This window comes from Podarcis melisellensis (assembly GCF_964234715.1).
Source record: "Podarcis melisellensis genome assembly, chromosome: 17".
In the NCBI taxonomy this organism is placed as follows: Eukaryota; Metazoa; Chordata; class Lepidosauria; order Squamata; family Lacertidae; genus Podarcis; species Podarcis melisellensis.
This window is the reverse complement of record NC_138534.1, coordinates 11741241-11761174: the sequence shown is the minus strand read 5'-3', so window position 1 is coordinate 11761174 and position 19934 is coordinate 11741241. Positions and strand designations below refer to the sequence as shown.

Below are 19934 nucleotides of genomic sequence, written 5' to 3'. Positions count from 1 at the left end.
AAACAAGCTGCTACTGTTTACTGCTAGGAATGCCCTATGTACATTATAAATGATTTGTATATTAGTTATCTAAAACATGCAGCATACAAGGGAATATATATGCTGCTCTTCTTGCTTCAGTGCCATGGCGGTGACAATCTGGACTTTACATGTAAGTTTGTGGGGGGTTTTGCCGGTCATTTTTTATTGATTTTTCATATTTTTTAACAAATGTCACCAGATTAATACAAATTAAATACAAAGATTTGAGGAGTGAGGTTTATTACCCCTCTATTATTGTCAATGCCGGGTCGCTCAACCATTGCTACTGTGTCCTTTCTTTTAGTAGATCAAGATGATCAGGTGACAGCAAAAACTGCAAGGTTTTTAGCGGGGGCAATTAGAATAAGATCTATTATTTCATGGTTGATGCAAACCTCCAAAATGTATTTTGTATTGTTAAGTTTTTACCTCTATCTTCAGTACATTTTATTTTATTGCTATGGCTAGTGGCTGGTGCAAATAAAGATTCTTCTGATTCTGAATACAAATTTAAAAGCTGGCTTGCCACCCGATATGTAAGTTTTCTTTCCATTCCTTCTTTCAGGTATGGTGAATTTCAGTATCACTGCTGAAGCCAAAGGAACTGAGCTGAGCGCAGGACGAAGTGACACCGTGATCAGGCCGCTTTGGGTTGAGGTAAGCATGAAAAGCTTGGCATCTGCAAGAGATGGAGAAGGGTTTTGTGGACCCCAGTGGTGTACATTAGCAACCAGAGTCATTTAGCAGTGGAGAGGTTGGAGTTGGAGCTGCAAAAGTTTTCAGGCAAAAGGACTGGCTTGGATTCATTCACTCCTGCCCTGCCCTGTAAGCCTTAGATCTCTCTCACACACACACGAGACGACTCTGGAAGTTAATTACTTCAGATTTATTAGTCAAATAAAAACGTCCCAGTCGGAGCTCAGCTAATCTCTGTCCTCCTAAGATAGCACAGTTGCCGGAACTGAGCTCCGCCCCCTTTCCCCACAACAGGAAAACCTCCACCGTCACTTCCCGTCCTTTTCGTGCTTTTTGGCCAGTCTCGTGATTCAACAAGATGTTGCAGAGGGCGCTCCCTGTACTCCTGTATCTGTGTCACTGTCTGAGCTGACAACTTGCATTCTTTCCCTGTGTCCAGAGATCAAGTTACGGCTGCTCCCTGCTGTTGCTCCCTCCCCTCTGCATTCCACTCTTACCTGTTCTCTCTCTATGCCTGCATTCTCATTCCCTCTCAGTGAAGGAGCATTGCTGACATCCCCCATCCATCATCATCATCATAAGGGGACGCAGGTGGCGCTGTGGTCTAAACCACTGAGCCTCTTGGGCTTCCGGGTCATGTAGCCAGCATGACTAACCCACTTCTGGCAAACCAGAGCAGCACACGGAAACACCATTTACCTTCCCGCTGGAGCGGTACCTATTTATCTACTTGCACTTTGACGTGCTTTCAAACTGCTAGGTTGCCAGGAGCAGGGACCGAGGAACGGGAGCTCACCCCGTTGTGGGGATTCGAACTGCCGACCTTCTGATCAGCAAGTCCTAGGCTCTGTGGTTTAAGCCACAGCGCCACCCGCATCCCTATACCGGTGGTATATGAGCACAAATGCAGCTACGAAGAGGAAAAGGTCCTTATAAGGGGTCGCCCAGTGTGTGCATAGGTTTGGCATGATGCATTGTGGAAGCCTAGAAGTAAATGGGTGGAAAACAGAAACTAGCTGACAGTCCCAAATGAGGAGGAATAGATAGCAAATTGTTCCTCCACTGGTATGGATTAATTGAGACCTGCAATCTGGAGGGTCTTCAAATGAAGCACAGGAGAACTTTGCACGCAGCTAATGAATTCTCTGTATTATTCTGGCTTCTGTTGCTATCTAATTGCAAGCTTTATGTTCTTTTAAACTGTGGGGGTATTGTTTTCATATTTGTTCATTATTACATTGGGCATTTTTGAGTTTTTATATGCCCTGAGATCCTTGGGTGGTGTAGAAAATGAATGGATGGATGGATGGATATGCATTCTGTATTTTTCATCTTACCGTTTCCTCTGCCATCCAGTCTGAAGGCATCAAGAAGGAGGTGACCCAGAGCTCTCTGATCTGCGTAAAAGGTATGCGCTACATGCATAGAATGAAAATTCACTATTTCCACAATTGTTTTTAGACTTCAACATCCATTTGTTTGGTTTTACTTGGCAGGTGTAAAATACATAATTGCACCAGCTGCCAAACATGTTTGTTATAGTAGAATTTTCTGTTACATTGTTGGCTGCCTTAAATATATATATTATTTTTATAAAGGCATTACAGAAATACTGTAAATAAAAATATCAAATATTAATACCATTAATTCTTAGCTTCAATTACTGTTTGAGAATAATAACCTGACCCACAGCAATCCTGAGCCTTAAATAGCATTGTATCCAATACAATGCATTTAAGGCACTTTAACAGTCATTATTGTTTTATTGTTACTTATTAAATTTCTATACCGCCCTATACCTGCAGGTGTCAGGGTGGCTCACAGGATAAAATCACAATATAAAAACACAAAATACACAATCAAAATAAAAACAAGAACAACCCAAGAACTTTGGCTTCTCCCAAGGAGTCCTGGGAACTGTAGTTTAAGGGTGCTGGCCTCAAAGAGCTAGAATTCCCAGCATCCTTAACAAACGACTGTTTCCAGGATTCTCCATGACAGTTGAAGTGGTATAAGAATGTTTTAAATGTATAGTGTAGATTAGACCTAAATACTGAAGTCAAATATTCACTGGCTATCCAATTATAAGTGGTAGGTAAATTAATTTCAGCTCCAATACCACCATTTGCCAGTTTCTTCACTTAAAAGCTAAGACAATGGCTCCCGTGCTATATGAAGAATGTTGAAAGAGGACCCACATTCAGTCCCCATTATTTATTGCTGTAAATCCTTAGGTACACCAGTCTCTGAAACAATAACCTTGAACTTGCCTTCAAATCTGGTGATTGGATCAGAAAAAGCTTCACTTTATGTCCTTGGTAAGTTCTCAGAATGTTATCATACTTGAAATCTTTCTTTCCTGTTTGCGCCTTGTGGAAGATTGTTGTGACATTTCATATTTGATGTGATTTTTCCCCCGGGTATGACATTGCTCCCTCAATATACAGTTGTACCTTGGTTGTCAAATGGAATCCGTTCCGGAAGCCCGTTCAACTTCCGAAAACATTCGACAACCAAGGCGCAGCTTCTGATTGGCTGCAGGAGCTTCCTGCACTCAATTGGAAGCCGTGTAAGCCACGTTGGACATTTGGGTTCCAAAGAACGTTCACAAACCAGAACACTCACTTCCGGGTTTGTGGCGTTCGGGAGCCAAAACAGACGAGTACCAAGGCATTTGACAACCAAGGTACGACTGTAATTGTGAGGTGTCTCCCGTAAGTCATTGCTTGATCTGATACAGAGCAGTCTTCAGCACCCCTGAGTGTGCAGAGAAAGGCAAAAGTTGCCGCTCATTCTCCCTTGCCATTCTAACATCAAACCTCCTTCCCAACACACACGTACCACTTCCCTTCTTTACTCTGTGCTTAGCCTGGAGTTGTATATTTACAATGACCAGGAATTAATTACAGACTTGATAGTGGGCTGGGGTAAAGATTTGGTTTGGACCCCATTTTGGTGCTTCAGAAAAGAGCAATGTTTATCCTGTAGCCCTTGGGAGACCGTGATTTGGCTCACTAGTATTGTAGAGATTTCTTCCCCTAATGATTATGCCTTTTTAAACTGTGACAGAATTGGATTAAAATTGCAGATATTCTAGGTGGGAGAGAACTAGAGGGGATTTGCTCTGTGTGCTGTGAGTCTACGGACAATCATTTTATTATGAAAACAGCATTCATTGTAGAGGTAACTATCAGGGTGCCAACTTGAATAAAATATTGGAGATCTGCCCCACATAATCGTTCACAATATGCAGCTCATGCACACCATTTGAATGGAAATGCCCATCAACTTTTGGGGGACTCAGCCCCCTCAACTATTTTATGGGGTGGGGCTGAAGGGACCTCGACCCTTAGGAGTTTGTTTCTATGTGACATGCAGTGCATAAATGCCCATATTCTTTTGCTCCCAAGGTGACATTCTGGGCACAGCCATGAAGAACGCTGAAAATCTTCTCCCAATGCCATACGGTTGTGCAGAACAGAATATCGCCATGTTCTTATCCCATTTACATATTTTGTTCTACCTGACTGATACAAAGCAGTTGACAGAAGAAAAAAAATCCAGGATCCTTCGAAATTTAAATGCTGGTGAGTACTTTCAAAACTGACATTTGTGGATATTTGTGATGGCATCTGCCAAGTCGCTCTTTTATGGCTGCAATGTAGGCAGCCATACATGTTTACGCACATGAAGGTATAGCACAAGCACACTTGTGGCAAGGTAAAAAGATTCTGGGAGTTAATCTATAATGAACTTAAAAAGATATTTAAGTATACTTTTCCAAAAAGACCAGAGGCATTTTTGCTAGGTTTGGTGGGAAAAGAAATTAAAATAAAAGATCAGAACTTGTTCATGTATGCCACAGCCGCCGCAAGAACTTTACTGGCCCAAAGATGGAAAACACAAGATTTACCAACCATCCAGGAGTGGCAGGTGAAGATGATAGATTTTGCGGAACTTGCCAAATTGACAGGAAGGATCCGGCCCCAAGAGGACCAGAGATACAATAACAATTGGAATAAATTTATTGAATATATAAAGGAGAACAACAAAAATATTAAGACACTAGCAGGACTGGAATAACACCTCCAATGTAAAACAGTAGAGTTATGACAATAATATGCACAAAAAGTATGTGATGTATATACCAGCGGTCAGGAGGGAGGGAAGTCAGGACTCGGCAGAGTCAAAGGGATTATAATGTGACAATAAGGATTGTTGGAAAAAGAATTACATGTTGAAAACAATAAAAAATTATTTGGGGAAAAAAGGTATAGCACAAGCACAAAGAGGGCACTCACATGTTCTGTCAGCTTGTGCACATTTCATGCACACCTTTTGCATGAAAGACATGCTTTCCCATGTATTCGCCAGCACAATATGCATTTTGTATGCGTATTTCATATACGATTTGCACATTATGTTGCAAAGTCTAGAGTGCATCAACCCAGTCAGATTGGAGGGGTACAAATAAATCATCATCACCATCATCTCATGCTGAGCTGTGTAACAATTTGCTGGCAAGTTTGGGGCACATCAGGTCAGTGCACTGTGGAAAGCAGACTGAATAGATTTCCCCCCTAAAATGCAGCATTAAAACTTTCCTTCCTGGTGAAGGAGAAATAAAACCAATTTAGCAGCTCAGATTATAGAATAAAACAAAACTCAAACATTGAGCCCAGGGGTTTTTGTTTGCTTTCACAGGCATGGGTGAATAGAAAGTTTTCCACCTGACACATAATTAAATACATAAGGCACCAGGCAAGCCTCCCAAGGGAGCCTATTCCATAGCCAGGGTGCCACCACAGAGAAGGCCATCTCTGCTCTTGCCATCTTCCTCACTTGAAATGTATTTGACAGTTAAAGCACCTGAAAAAAAATGGTTTGCTGTATTTTTCTTCCACTTCAGGATACCAGAGGCAGATGCCATTCAGACGCCCTGATGGTTCCTTCAGTACTTTTGGTAGCAGGGAGGCAGAAGGAAACCTTTGGTAAGACCTGTGAAGTTGCTTTAAGGCCTTGAGCGGAAACAAGATGGCAGTGCACTGTTCCTTCAGACGTGTGGCTGATGGGCTTCCAGGACCAAATGTCTGAAGAAGGCACAGGGTTCCAACCTGGGAGCACTTGGGAAGATGAGTTCCTTCCTGCTGCTCCCACTGGTACAAGCATCATAGGTTTGTCCTCCTAGATCAGACCAAGAGTCCATTCAATCCAGCTTCAACGGTTGGCCAGCCATTTCAAGTGGGAAGCTCATGAGTATTGCATGAAGTACTACCCCCCCCCTTGTTTGCCCTCAGCAAGTGCTGGCTCTAATCCACAGTTTCCCAAACTTGGATCTCCAGCTGCTTTTGGACTACAATTCCCACCAACCTAGACCGCTCAGTCCTGCTAGCTAGGGATGATGGGAGTTGTAGTCCAAAAACAGCCGAGACCCAAGTTTGGGAAACTCTGTTCTAATCCATTTGGGTCCATTAGACTTTGTCTGGCTATTATTATTATTATTATTATTATTATTATTATTATTATTATTAATTTGAATTTATCCAGGTGAAACTCGAAAAATTAGAATATCATGGAAAAGTTCATTTATTTCAGTAATTCAACTTAAAAGGTGAAACTAATATATGAGATACTCATGACATGCAAAGTGAGAAATGCCAAGCCTTTATTTGTTATAATCGTGATGATTATGGCGTACAGCTGATGAAAACCCCAAATTAGCAATCTCAGGAAATTAGAATATTAAATGAAATCAGCAAAACAAGGATTGCGAATAGAGCAATATTGGACCTCTGAGAAGTAGAAGCATGCATATGTACTCAGTACTTGGTTTGGGCCCCTTTTGCATCAATTACTGCAAATAACAAATAAAGGCTTGACATATCCCGCTTTGCATGTCATGAGTCTATCTCATATATTAGTTTCACCTTTTAAGTTGAATTACTGAAATAAATGAACTTTTCCATGATATTCTAATTTTTCGAGTTTCACCTGTATACCGCCCTATACCCAGGGGTCTCAGGGCAGTTCACAGAACAATATCCATTGACTGATCTATATCTGTGGCTGCTTAATCTAGGGGTCAGCAAACTAAGGCCCGGGGGATGGATGTGGCCCACCAGGCTCGTTAATCCGGCCCATGAACCTTGCGGACCCTGCCGCCCGCTCGCCCCATGCTAAACCAGCACAGCGCAGAGGCCTCACTGTACAGGAACTGACTTCCGCAATGCTGGCGTGGCTTCGGATTGGCTGCAGGAAGCTCCTGCAGCCAATCCAAAGCTGCGAACACCTCTGGGCGACACCTCTTCCTTCCCGCTGAGGTGGCCGTGTATGGCCAAGAGCCGAGCGGGAGGAAGCGGTGGCGGCAGAGAGGCTACCTCTGCCACCCAGGCCAGCAGCATGGGCTTTGCGCCCCACAGACCCCTGGCTGAGGCAGAGGATGACGATGCTGCCGAAGACAAGGCGCTATGAGCAGCTGTGGCATGAGTGGCGGTGGGGGGTCCTTTCGGGAGGGGGGGTGCTTTCGGGAGAGGGTGGTTCCTGCCCCCCACAAGGTCTGAGGGACAGTGGACCGGCCCCCTCCTGAAAAAGTTTGCTGACCCCTGGCTTAATCCTTTAAAAAAACACACACACACTCTGCTACCAGGGGTGACAACCGGAATAAAATATGGTAAGCCTTACCATGCATAATTGATCACATGATGCGGTTCACGGGCACAATTTGAATGGCAATGCCCATCAACTTGGGGGGGCTGCACCCCCCTCAAATATTTTAATGGGGGGGTGAAGACCCCTCAGCCCCTAGGAGTTGGCTTCTATGTCTGCTATAAATCAGAAACGATTCTTTTTTAAAAAAATATTTATTACTTTAAAAGATTACAGAAAAGGAAAAGGAAAAGTAGAAAGACAAGAGAGAAAAGACAAAAAAAGGAACAATACAATACAATATATAAACAATACAAAACACAACCTAAACACATTAAACTAAACACATTAAACTAAGCTAAACAAAACCCTAACCCACCCTAACCCTAAACAAAATAAAAAAACCATTAAAAAACATGCATCACAGCTTTTCCATGCTCTATCTTTCATTCCCTTGTTTCCTCGACTTCCTCTCACTTCCCTTTTTGTATTCCACTTCTATTAATTGTTTCAGCAAATCCTTTCCATCTTTCTCTATTTTCTGTCATATTATAAATATCTTAACATATTTTTTATCCTTATTTTCCATTAAAACTAAAATACTTATATATGCTTAACTCCTTATAACATTTCTGCTAAGACCATAAAATTTATTCCCACCATTTTTCTATCACTCATTAATTTTACAATATTTCTATATATAGACTTTAAATTCTCAAAATCTTCTTTCACCATCTCCTCTCCCTGGTTTCAGATTCTGCCAGTCCTTTCTGTCAATTCCATATAGTCCATCAACCTGGAGATCTTACGTCCGAGGCTCTTAACTCTTTTCCAGGTCCCTTCTGCTGATCTTCTTCATATTCTTTAATGCCAAAGAACAGATCTCGGGAAGACTCCAACCTAACAACACTTTTATTCCTTCTGGACAGGTCAGCCAAATTTCCATAGTTGAAACTGAGGTCTATAAGATGTTTCATGACATGTTTCGAAATTCCTCCAAATCCAAAGGCCCCCAGAACTCCAATCTCCTCCAGACCCTGGAAACGATTCTTTCCCGTCCTTCTGCTGAGCTTTTCATCAGCGCCTCGCCTGGGTTTATCCTGCTTTCCTAATTCCAGATGTATACAGTCCCTTCTGCATATTGAAGCATTGGAAGTAGTGACTCTGGTCTAGACTTCTTCCTGCTTTGCCAAGTGCTGTTCTCATCCCAGGCCCATCTGCTCTTTGTCCTTTCAGGCTCACCACCTTAGTCTACAAAGCATTTGGACAGAGCTCACCTGCTATATTTGTAGATGAAACCATCCTGAATCAAGCACTCCTCTGGATTTCAAGCAAACAGGGGCCAGATGGCTGCTTCAAGTCGGATGGGAATATCTACAACCAAGCCTTAGAGGTGGGAATGGATTGATCACTTTCCCATGGGAAGTTATGGACACAAAAGTATAAATGGAAATTGTGTGTTACAGGTTCCACCCCTGTTGAGGGATGTGACGTTTATTACGATGGACAAACCCTCCTTGCCCCCAATTTCCTGAAAATATGGGGGGGGGGAAGTATACTTTCTCATTGGGGAGGGGAGAAAATTGTTGGAATTTTGTGGGAGGGGTTGTCACTTACCTTACAGTGTGTTTCCTGCGAGTGCAGCCAGTAGGGAGCTCTGTAGAGAGCTCTGTGCTGCTCTGAGTTGCATGGGTCTTTCTCACTTGAAGAAACAAGGGAATAAATAGAAAACTCTTGACCACCATGTAAGGTTATGTGAGATACGTGGCAGCCCCTTCTAAAAAAAAATTCAGATAAATCTATTATCTCTACCCAATGAACTTTTGGGAGGGTTTTGTTTGGCACTCACTCACCCAATGAGTGGGAAAAAGAAATGTTCAGCACAGCTCTACCAGGCATCAGACTTCCCATACCTCAACCCATATAAATAAGAGACCAATAAGACTGGTTTTGGGTCAAAACAGGCCACAGCTTTATTGAATATCTATGAAAGAGGTTTGGCTTGGGTATGGGGCAATCTAAGTATCGTATTTTTTGCTCTACAAGACGCACCAGACCATAAGATGCACCTAGTTTTTGGAGGAGGCAAACAAGAAAAAAAATATTCTGAATCCCAGAAGCCAGAACAGCAAGAGGGATCGCTGCGCAGTGAAAGCAGCGACCCCTCTTGCTGTTCTGGCTTCTGGGATAGCTGCGCAGCCTGCATTTGCTCCATAGGACGCACACACATTTCCCCTTACTTTTTAGGAAGGGAAAAGTGAGTCTTATAGAGCAAAAAATACGGTACTTCCGGCCCGCCCACCGGATGTGATGCGTGGTCAATCCAGGCGGGGGTTCCTAAGACTTACATCAAATAGGGTGACTGCCATTTGAGAGAGTGCCTTCGGTCCTGGCCCCCCTGGGCACACGGACATGGCCACTCCCCCCCCCAGATCCCTTTAATGGGATACCCCAGCGTTTGGAGGGGCAGGCAGAGACTACAACCTCCCCTCCATCCAAAACAAAGGATTGCCCCAATGCCCAAACGGTTGTGACGATTGCTATGAGGTAGGCAAAACCACTGGGTCAGAGCCAATTAGCCCGGTGGGCAAATTCCTACCTGGACCCATAAAGAACAGCTACCACCGTAACCACAGCAAAGTCATTGACTAGCAGCGTAAACCGTGGGTGGGTGGGGAAACCTGGTGTACGAACAAACAGGCAGTGCCCAGGTATGGGCTGCTTAAATGGGCAGGGGGCAGCTCCGAGGGAAGCCCACCACCGGCTCCATCGGCTCTGCCCCCTGGCCCAGCACAGGTCCCAGCCTGCATCCCCATTTGCCAAAGCAAGGTGCAGGCTAGGATCAGGTTCCTGATAGGCAGCAGGGGCTTATGCCCCCATTGCCTATCAAGAAGGGCACTGCAGTTTGAATTCCTCTGTTGGGGCCCCAGTGAAGCCTCCTCCGTCCTGCAACGCTGTGGCACCAAAAGGGGTGAGTGGACTTGCAGACCAGATTCATACAAGTAGAAACAGTGCAAGCCTATGCATAGCTATCTGGAAGAATTAAATCCCACTGATGAGGACTCATCCACATTTCCACTTGTGCCATACCTAAAAAGCACAGGTCCAAGCTGTTTTCCCCTTGCCCTGCTCGTTTCCAAGGGAAAACTCGCTCTTTAGCAATAGATCGGAACGAATGGCAATCCAAGAGTGCTGAAGAGAAAGCAGCAGGACAATAGGAAGTGTGGAGAAGCCCTTAGTTTAAGGGTATTAAGTCTCAAGTATGTATACTTGCAGGGTGTAAGTATGTGGGTTAAGCCACAGAGCCTAGGACTTGCCGATCAGAAGGTCAGGGGTTCGAATCTCCGCGATGGGGTGAGCTCCCGTTGCTAGGTCCCTGCTCCTGCCAACCTAGCAGTTCGAAAGCACGAAGTGCAAGTAGATAAATAGGTACTGCTCCAACGGGAAGGTAAACGGCGTTTCCGTGTGCTACTCTGGTTCGCCAGAAGCGGCTTAGTCATGCTGGCCACATGACCCGGAAGCTGTACGCCGGCTCCCTCGGCCAATAAAGCAAGATGAGCGCCGCAACCCCAGAGTCAGCCACGACTGGACCTAATGGTCACGGGTCCCTTTACCTTTATATATTTGTATCTTGATTTTCTACAAGAAAACCATATCCAAAATAAGGGCCTAAAGGAAATAATTGAAATACATAAAATAACAGAACAGTTGGTTACGACTGGACCTAATGGTCAGGGGTCCCTTTACCTTTATGTATACTTAGGACTGCAGGTTGAATTTCATTTCCAAGGATTGTTGCAGGCAAGCAAAATTAAAAGCCCAACAAAATTTCTCTAGGGAGGGGACTTTATGCTCTTACACCCCTGTTTTAACTGATTTTTCCTTTCAAATAGGATGGAGCGGATCAAAACACCATACTCACGGCCTATATTACTTCATCTCTACTGGAGAGCAACCTCAAAACCTCGGTACTGATTTACTATTACTCTAGTTTTCATAGATATTTCTCAGGCAATTCCTTTAAGATGTGTTAAAACGCCACGCTTGCATTTCCGTTTCCATAATCTTTCATCTTATTTAACGCCACTGGGAAATGAGCATCAAGTCAATATAGAATCTCCGCCAACTCCAAGGAGATGTAACAAACCTTTCTTTTGGACCTTCCCTTATTATCTGAATTAACTATAACACAATGTAAAGGGTGCTCCTTCATCCATTTTTAATCACATTTTTTCCATGTCTCCTTGATCATTCTTGAGTACTTGAAGTAAACAAAGAGCACAATCCAATGGGAACAATAGAATAGGGCAATAAAACAGTAAAACGGTGAGAGCAGCTGCCTCGCCTTGCCTCAGAGGCCGGCGGCCATCTTGATAATATATAACAATCTCTCTTAAACCCTAGTATCCTGTGGTGCGGGCTGGCCTCTCCTGCTTGGATGCTGCTTCTGATGGGCGTGTTAGGAGCACGTTCGAAAATGCTCTCCTGGCCCATACATATGGTTTAGCTGGCAACGCAGAAAAACAGAAACATTTCTTGGACGTCTTGATGACATCTGCTACTAGAAATGGTAAGTGGTGTACTGTTGTGATTTGTGGCTTGCCTCCATGAAATTTGTCATCTGGAACTGCTTGCATGCACTTTTAGATTTCTAGCAGTGGCACCACTTGAATTTTGGTTGTTTACTTCAGCCATGCCATGGCAGCCCACCCATTCAGGGACACTGCTTTATCTCTGAAATGTTGGAGGGTATACAACAGGCTGTAATAATTTGGTGGTTCATATTGTGGTGGCACTGCTTTGGTGGTACCCCGAGTGTGAGCGCAACCCAACAACTGACCAAGAAATGAGTGTGCGCATGACTTTATGACAAGCAGACCTAGGTGTCCCTATTAAAATTCATTATGTTATGCCCACTTCTCAAATCTGTGAAGGTCATTTTGAATCCAGATTCTGTCTTCTGCGGCATTAGCTCCCCCCACAGCTTGGCGTCATCTGCAAATTTGATGAGCATCCCCTCAATTCCTTCATCCAAATTGTTTATAAATATGCTGAACCACAACGGGCCCAGGACACAACCCTGTAGCACCCCACTTGTTACTTTTTCTCCAGGATGAGGAGTTATGTGTTGAGGACCTCTAAGATACCCCTAAATAAAACACGTTCACACATCACTTTTGTTTTGGTTTTTGGCATAATTTTGGCCACAACTTTATTGAATTACAGTAAGTGAGTGGTTGCTTAGCCATTGGTTAGCGACTATCTGTACCCACTTGGAGGTAGGAACAGAACAGACAACCATAACCATGCAGAGGTCAGTAAGGGTAAGCAATTTTGGGGAGAGAAAAGCTGGGCGCCAGGCTCACACCTCTCCCCAAATGCTCCCTGGGGCTCTTGCATGGCCATAGCCCTTTGTCAGGGATACGGACGAAAGCATGGTGAGCCCCTGGATTCCTTTAACAGAATACCCTTGCAGCAGCAGCATTGGAGGGGCAGGCACAGCCAACCACATCCCCTCCACCAACCAAAATATTAACCAATGCCTAACCGCAACTTACAAGTTATGATGATTTGCTACACAGTTGGCAAAACCCAAATGGCCCCAGGCAATCAGCCAAATGTTAAAATTCTTACCAGGCCCCTGCTCCAAAGCAGACGACCCCATGACACGCATAGCAAGGTCAGCGCAAACAAACCCTAAATAAAGGGAGGGTAGGCGGGTAATCCAATGTCCGCAGCGAAAAGAAGAAGCTCAACACTGCGCACAGGGACCTATATAGCACCCCCATCAATCAAATAAAATTGCAACAATCAATTTTCCCCAGCAACAATGGAGGTGCCCAATCAAATCCGTGGCCATCCAAACTAACCCACCCAGCAACAGGGGATGTCATGGTTGCTCCCACCGCAACACGTGCTCTCCATGAAGGAGAACCCACTCTACCATTAATGAGCACTCTTTGGGTTCAGTCAGTCAGCCAGCTACAAATCTACCTAACAGTTGCCTCATCCAGCCCACACTTTACCAGCTTCTCCACAGGAATATCATGGGGTACTTTGTCAAAAGCCTTACTGAAATCAAGATACATTACGTCCACAACTCCAGAACTGTTCAGCTGCCTGCACCTCACTTTGGCAGATTAGAAAGATAACTACTTCAAGGCAGTGATTTCTCTTGCCCTTACCTTGTGGCACACACATGAGAAAAGATTGGTTGCTGTGGATCAATATGAAAGCCAGGAAACTTGACATGGAAGTACATTGATAACCATTGTTTCCCTATAACTTAATAGTCTCTTCTGCATCTTCAGGTGGTCTGCTGTACTGGAAAAGGGAAAACAGGCCTAGAGTAGAAGATTTCCCTTCTTTCTACACTCGTGCATCATCTCCCGAGATTCTGATGACTAGTTATGTACTGCTGGCGTGGCTTAACCGACCAAACCTATCCCAGGAGGACCTGACAGTCGGCTCACAGATGGCGCGGTGGCTGGTCAGAAACCAAAATTCTTTAGGAGGCTTCTCCTCTTCTCAGGTAACTTATACATAATTGGGGACTGTATGAAGAGGTGCCTTCTGTTGTCTGTCCTGAATTGATTGTCAAGTCAGTTTAACTGAATAACCCTGAGTTTTAGGGACATGAAAGAGGAAGGGAAACTTCTCTCTATTCACCTTCTCCATATATGTATGATTCTTTCCAGGACACTCCTATGGCTCTCCTGGCTTTATCTCGGTTTGGGAATCTGACCTTCACAAAAGATGCAGAAAACACAGTGGAGATCAGTGCTGGGGGATCTTTTAAGAAGGTTTTCCAGGTGACGAGTAGCAACAGTGTCCTGCTGCAACAGGTTGAATTGCCCAACATCCCCGGAAACTACAGTGTGGAAGTGAAAGGTTCTGGTTGTGTCTACATTCAGGTAAATGGCATCCCTAGCCCACAAGTGCCTCTGCTACTTAGTCACAGAGCTATTGTCAGTAACAAAGTAGTTGCCCCCTGTTATATGTGCTATACATTATTTTCTGTTTCAGACACCCCTGCAATACAACATCATCTTCCCTACACATGGCTCTGGATTTGCTCTCACAGTGCGGACAAAAAATGCTTCCTGCGCAAGCAACTTTCTGTCCAGATTTGATCTTGAACTGAAAGCCAGGTAATGAAAAGACTGCAAAGTTATGCCTATCCCCTGTTGACAGCTTTGCCATGCATTGCTGTATAAAGCAATATAAGGCACTTTGGTTATTCCTGAGCCCTTGCTGGGAACCCATTTGGTTTATACAGGGAGAATATAGGAGCAGCAGATCTGCATATTATTTGTTGGGGCAGATTGGGATTGGCAGGGCTGCGTTTGCCGTAGCTCTGTTGACACACGGAAGAGGTGCAGAAATCAGCACCCTAAATTTGTCCAGGTTCTGTTTACAAACAAAAGCAAGTCTAGCTCCTCAGGTTGTGAAGATGTGCTTGATAGTACATGAGTCTTGGGAGTCGGAGGGGAGGTGCTGAAAAATATCTCCCGTGCCTGTTATAATGCCCTTTCCTTTCTGCTAATTCACATAATACTTTGGTTTTTAAAAAGGCCGAGTAAGTTATGCCAAAGAAATACATTTGCATATTTTTAGAAACTTGAATAATTCTAAAGTCACTGCAGTCATTCTTTCTTGTGGGAGAATTTGAATTAACAGGATTCAGCATTTTGTGTCTGAACCATGGAATCCAAAAATGAGGGTCAAACTACGCATTACTTTAATTGTGCAACATCTGGATATTCATTTTTAAATGTAATTGCATACTTGGTGGGGGATTATCAAGACTGCAGACAGTCAGGTAGTGTTCAACACTCTGCTCTCCAGCCTTGATTCTAAGAAAATCATCCCTATTTCTGCTATGCAGCTCAGAAAAATGTTCCCAGTGGCAGCAATTAGAGTTGTTGTTTGTTTTTTCTATGCTACATAACCACATGCAGGTGGCATTTTTTGTGGGATTGCAACTGGGGAGTGCAAGGTTAAACCTTCCTTCTCTACATGATGGAGTCCTGGTGACACTTCCTCCTTCATTGCCTATAATTAAAAGAATAGATAGATAGATAGATAGATGATAGATAGATAGATGATAGATAGATAGATGATAGATAGATAGATAGATAGATAGATAGATAGATAGATAGATAGATGATAGATAGATGATAGATTAGATAGATAGATAGATAGATAGATAGATAGATAGATAGATATAGATAGATAGATAGATAGATAGATAGATAGATAGATAGATAGATAGATAGATGATAGATAGATAGATAGATGATAGATAGATAGATAGATAGATAGATAGATAGATAGATAGATAGATGAGAGAGAGATAGATAGATGATAGATGATAGATAGATAGATAGATAGATAGATAGATGATAGATGATAGATAGATAGATAGATAGATAGATAGATAGATAGATAGATAGATGAGAGATAGATAGATGATAGATGATAGATTAGATAGATAGATAGATAGATAGATAGATAGATAGATAGATAGATAGATAGATGATAGATGATAGATAGATAGATGATAGATAGATAGATAGATGATAGATAGATATAGATAGATGATAGATAGATAGATAGATAGATAGATAGATGATAGATAGATGATTGATAGATAGATAGATAGATAAATAGATAGATGATAGATAGATAGATAGATAGATAGATAGATAGATAGATAGATGATAGATAGATATAGATAGATAGATGATAGATAGATAGATAGATAGATAGATAGATAGATAGATAGATAGATAGATAGATGATAGATAGATAGATAGATAGATGATAGGTAGATATAGATAGATAGATAGATAGATAGATAGATAGATAGATAGATAGATGATAGATAGATAGATGAGAGATGATAGATAGATATAGACAGATAGATGATAGATAGATAGATAGATAGATAGATAGATAGATAGATAGATAGATAGATGATAGATAGAGATAGATGATAGATAGATAGATAGATAGATAGATAGATAGATAGATGATAGATAGATAGATAGATAGATAGATAGATAGATAGATAGATAGATAGGTAGATATAGATAGATAGATAGATGATAGATAGATAGATAGATAGATAGATAGATAGATAGATAGATAGATGATAGATAGATAGATAGATGATAGATGATAGATAGATAGATAGATAGATAGATAGATAGATAGATAGATGATAGATAGATGATAGATAGATAGATAGATAGATAGATAGATAGATAGATAGATAGATGATAGATAGATGATAGATGATAGATAGATAGATAGATAGATAGATGATAGATAGATGATAGATAGATAGATAGATAGATAGATAGATAGATAGATAGATAGATAGATAGAGATAGATAGATAGATAGATAGATAGATAGATAGATAGATAGATGATAGATAGATAGATGATATAGATGAGAGGTAGATGAGAGGTAGATAGATGTCAACACAATTAAAGCAATTTGTTGTTTGGCCTTTAATGAACTATGTAAGACAGTGTGTACTATATCCTAAAAGAGCTATTTGCAGTATCTTCTCAATTTGCTTTTGACTCAGTTTGCTCTGTCAGAATACAAAATGACACCTTTTTTTTTCTTGTTTCAAGATACACTGGAGAGCGCAACGCATCTAACATGGCTATCATTGACATCAAAATGCTGTCTGGTTTTGTCCCTGTCTCATCATCCCTAGAGCGGGTAAGATTTAGAACAAAGTGAATGAGTCACCCTAGGAGAAAATGGCTGGATGAAGTAAAATTGTTGTTGTTTAGTCGTGTCTGACTCTTTGTGACCCCATGGACCAGAGCACGCCAGGCACTGTGAGATAAGATGGTGCCCAGCATGCTTCTGCTGCGCCGATGGACGTCTGTGCCGATAGAAAAAACTTGAGCTCACTTAGCTCTCTTAGCAATGTTCTTTAGCAGAGTTCTTAGCAGCGGCAGAAATTGTTGCCTTGTGTGTGGATAATAAATCAGACTGAATGCAGGGTTCTTGCTAATCTCCAACAGCCTTTAATGAGAAGAAAAACATCATAAATCAGCCCGGCGAGAGAGCAGACATCCTTTCGTCTCTCAGCCAAAAAACAAAAGGAAACTCACACACAAAGAAAGATTCCCGTATGTGAACATAACCATGTCTCAGAATGTGAGACGTCACACAGAACTGTTTAACCCTGTAAGTTCTGATTCTCCTCACAGGCACTCCTGTCTTCCACTGCCTCCCGCAGTTTGGTCAAACTCATGTTGGTAGCTTCGAGAACACTGTCCAACCATCTCGTCCTCTGTCGTTCCCTTCTCCTTGTGCCCTCCATCTTTCCCAACATCAGGGTCTGGCCAACGTATTGAAGCCTCAGCTTCAGGATCTGTCCTTCAAGTGAGCACTCAGGGCTGATTTCCTTCAGAATGGAGAGGTTTGATCTTCTTGCAGTCCATGGGAGTCTCAAGAGTCTCCTCCAGCACCATAATTCAAAAGCATCAATTCTTCAGCGATCACCCTTCTTTATGGTCCAGCTCTCACTTCCATAAATGCCAGGCTTAAAAAGTGTCATCATAAATGATGTTGTAGGAAATCCATAGATTACTCAGGCTAGTAATCCTCCAGCCTCGATTCATCATTTCTGAAGCTGCGGACCAACAGGCCAAAGTCTGTTACCGTTTTCCAAGGCGTGATCACTTTTCTTTTCACACGGAAGTGGCACTGGTAAATCTGCAATCTTGTTTGTTGCCCATGGCACCCACCCAAATACATAGAGCGTCTTCATGCCAGCAGCCACACTAAAGTGCAGAATTGAAAAAGGAAGCCATGAGCCATGGGGCAGAGGCTCACAGCAAGAAGGTTTGAGATTTCTGTATGGAATTGGTCCAAAAGGAAGAGCTTGCCAGGTTCAGTAATGTTTGCCAAGCCTCTGGCTGTTTTTTATTATCTGGTTGTTATAAATCCATCTGAACTATTCTTATTCACTTTGTTACGATGCACCCCTTTCCTGAAAGCAAAAGTATCTTTCTCTCCTTGCTTTTATTGTGCAGCTCCAGGACAAAGTGATGCGTACCGAAACCAGAAATGACCATGTCTTCTTATATCTGGAGAGTGTAAGTTTGCCTGAAGTTGCATCATTACAACAAACCTGCAAAAGAAACCCCCCCCCCCTCATAAACTGTCACTGATATTTTCTGTCTTCCTGTGCTCAGGTATCATCAAAGGAGATTATCTTGACATTAACTCTAGAAGAATCCCATCCTGTGTCCCAAAGCAAACCTGCTGCAGTTCGAATGTTTGATTATTATGAAACAGGTAGGAGACTTGCTCTCACAGTTTAGGTGTATTTTGTGTATTTTGATTTCGTAGTTCCCAGAAGCCCATGCAGTTTCATCACTAGGACTGCCAGAAATTTTACTGCCTCTTCCTTCAACAAGTATCCTATAGGAAATGAGTGTCCCATGTTTGTGTTGCCATTTCAATTGTCTCTTCTAAAATTGAAGCTAGTACTCTTTTCTGAAGGGACACGGGTGGCGCTGTGGGTTAAACCACAGAGCCTAGGGCTTACCGATCAGAAGGTCAGTGGTTCAAATCCCCGCGATGAGGTGAGCTCCCGTTGCTCGATCCCTGCTCCTGCCAACCTAGCAGTTTGAAAGCACGTCAAAGTGCAAGTAGATAAATAGGTACCGCTCCGGCGGGAAGGTAAACAGCATTTCCATGTGCTGCTCTGGTTTGCCAGAAGCGGCTTAGTCATGCTGGCCACATGACCCGGAAGCTGTACACCGGCTCCCTCGGCCAATAAAGCGAGATGAGCGCCGGAACCCCAGAGTCGGCCACAACTGGACCTAATGGTCAGGTGTCCCTTTACCTTTACCTTTACTCTTCTCTGAACACCTGAAAGAGAAAATGTGGATCCATGCAACATCTAATGCTGTGCTCTCTCCTGTTCCTCCTACTAGATATAGCGGCCCATAGTGAATATAACACACCGTGCCGCCAAGAATCAGCTTGAGCCCGAACAAAGAAGGTAAGTCAAAGGAAGGGATGCCAGCTATGCAGGCGCTAACAGAACAAAGAAAAGCAAAACTTGCATTGATAAAGAAGAGCTATTTTGGACAGTGGTGTAGCATGGGTTGCCAGTGCCGGAGCCAGGTAGAGACGGGGGGTGAGAAACGGACAGAGTATGCATGCATATCCAACTGCCTAATGGCAGCCACATCACCCAAGAGATCACAGCCACAGAGATAAAAAAAGAAGAGTCATTCCGTTGTCTGGAGAGGTCACTTCCTGATTCTCATACAAAAGCCATTTTCAATGGAGCCCAGGAACGGAAACATGCAGCCGTATTGAAGAAGCATTGGGGATTGAAATTTTGCACCCCTAACAATTCTGCGCCCGGGGCAACCGCCCCTGTGCCCCCCCCCATGCCACTGATGGTGGATTAGAGTTGCCTCTTGCTTTGAGGCACTCCCGGCAAGGATAATTTTATTTAGTTAGATGAATGTGTTTCCCACTATTGCTCTGAAAAATACGGTGTTTGGGGTAGCTTACAGG

At 43.0% G+C, this 19934-nt stretch overlaps 1 protein-coding gene across 1 annotated transcript in view; it reads left to right on the top strand.

Annotated features, from left to right (window-relative positions):
* LOC309359748 (ovostatin-like) overlaps nucleotides 1-19490 on the top strand; it is a 48937-nt gene extending 29447 nt beyond the window's left edge. Inside the window, exons 21-35 of the mRNA XM_081893766.1 lie at nucleotides 587-678; nucleotides 2074-2125; nucleotides 2952-3035; nucleotides 4128-4304; nucleotides 5627-5708; nucleotides 8599-8755; nucleotides 11256-11330; nucleotides 11767-11932; nucleotides 13674-13894; nucleotides 14061-14276; nucleotides 14389-14513; nucleotides 17012-17102; nucleotides 18431-18493; nucleotides 18593-18695; nucleotides 19340-19490. Coding sequence (XP_081749892.1) covers nucleotides 587-678; nucleotides 2074-2125; nucleotides 2952-3035; nucleotides 4128-4304; nucleotides 5627-5708; nucleotides 8599-8755; nucleotides 11256-11330; nucleotides 11767-11932; nucleotides 13674-13894; nucleotides 14061-14276; nucleotides 14389-14513; nucleotides 17012-17102; nucleotides 18431-18493; nucleotides 18593-18695; nucleotides 19340-19392 — 1757 coding nt within the window. The 3' untranslated portion in view covers nucleotides 19393-19490. The remainder of the gene's footprint in view (nucleotides 1-586; nucleotides 679-2073; nucleotides 2126-2951; nucleotides 3036-4127; nucleotides 4305-5626; nucleotides 5709-8598; nucleotides 8756-11255; nucleotides 11331-11766; nucleotides 11933-13673; nucleotides 13895-14060; nucleotides 14277-14388; nucleotides 14514-17011; nucleotides 17103-18430; nucleotides 18494-18592; nucleotides 18696-19339) is intronic.
* Nucleotides 19491-19934: the final 444 nt, after the last annotated feature.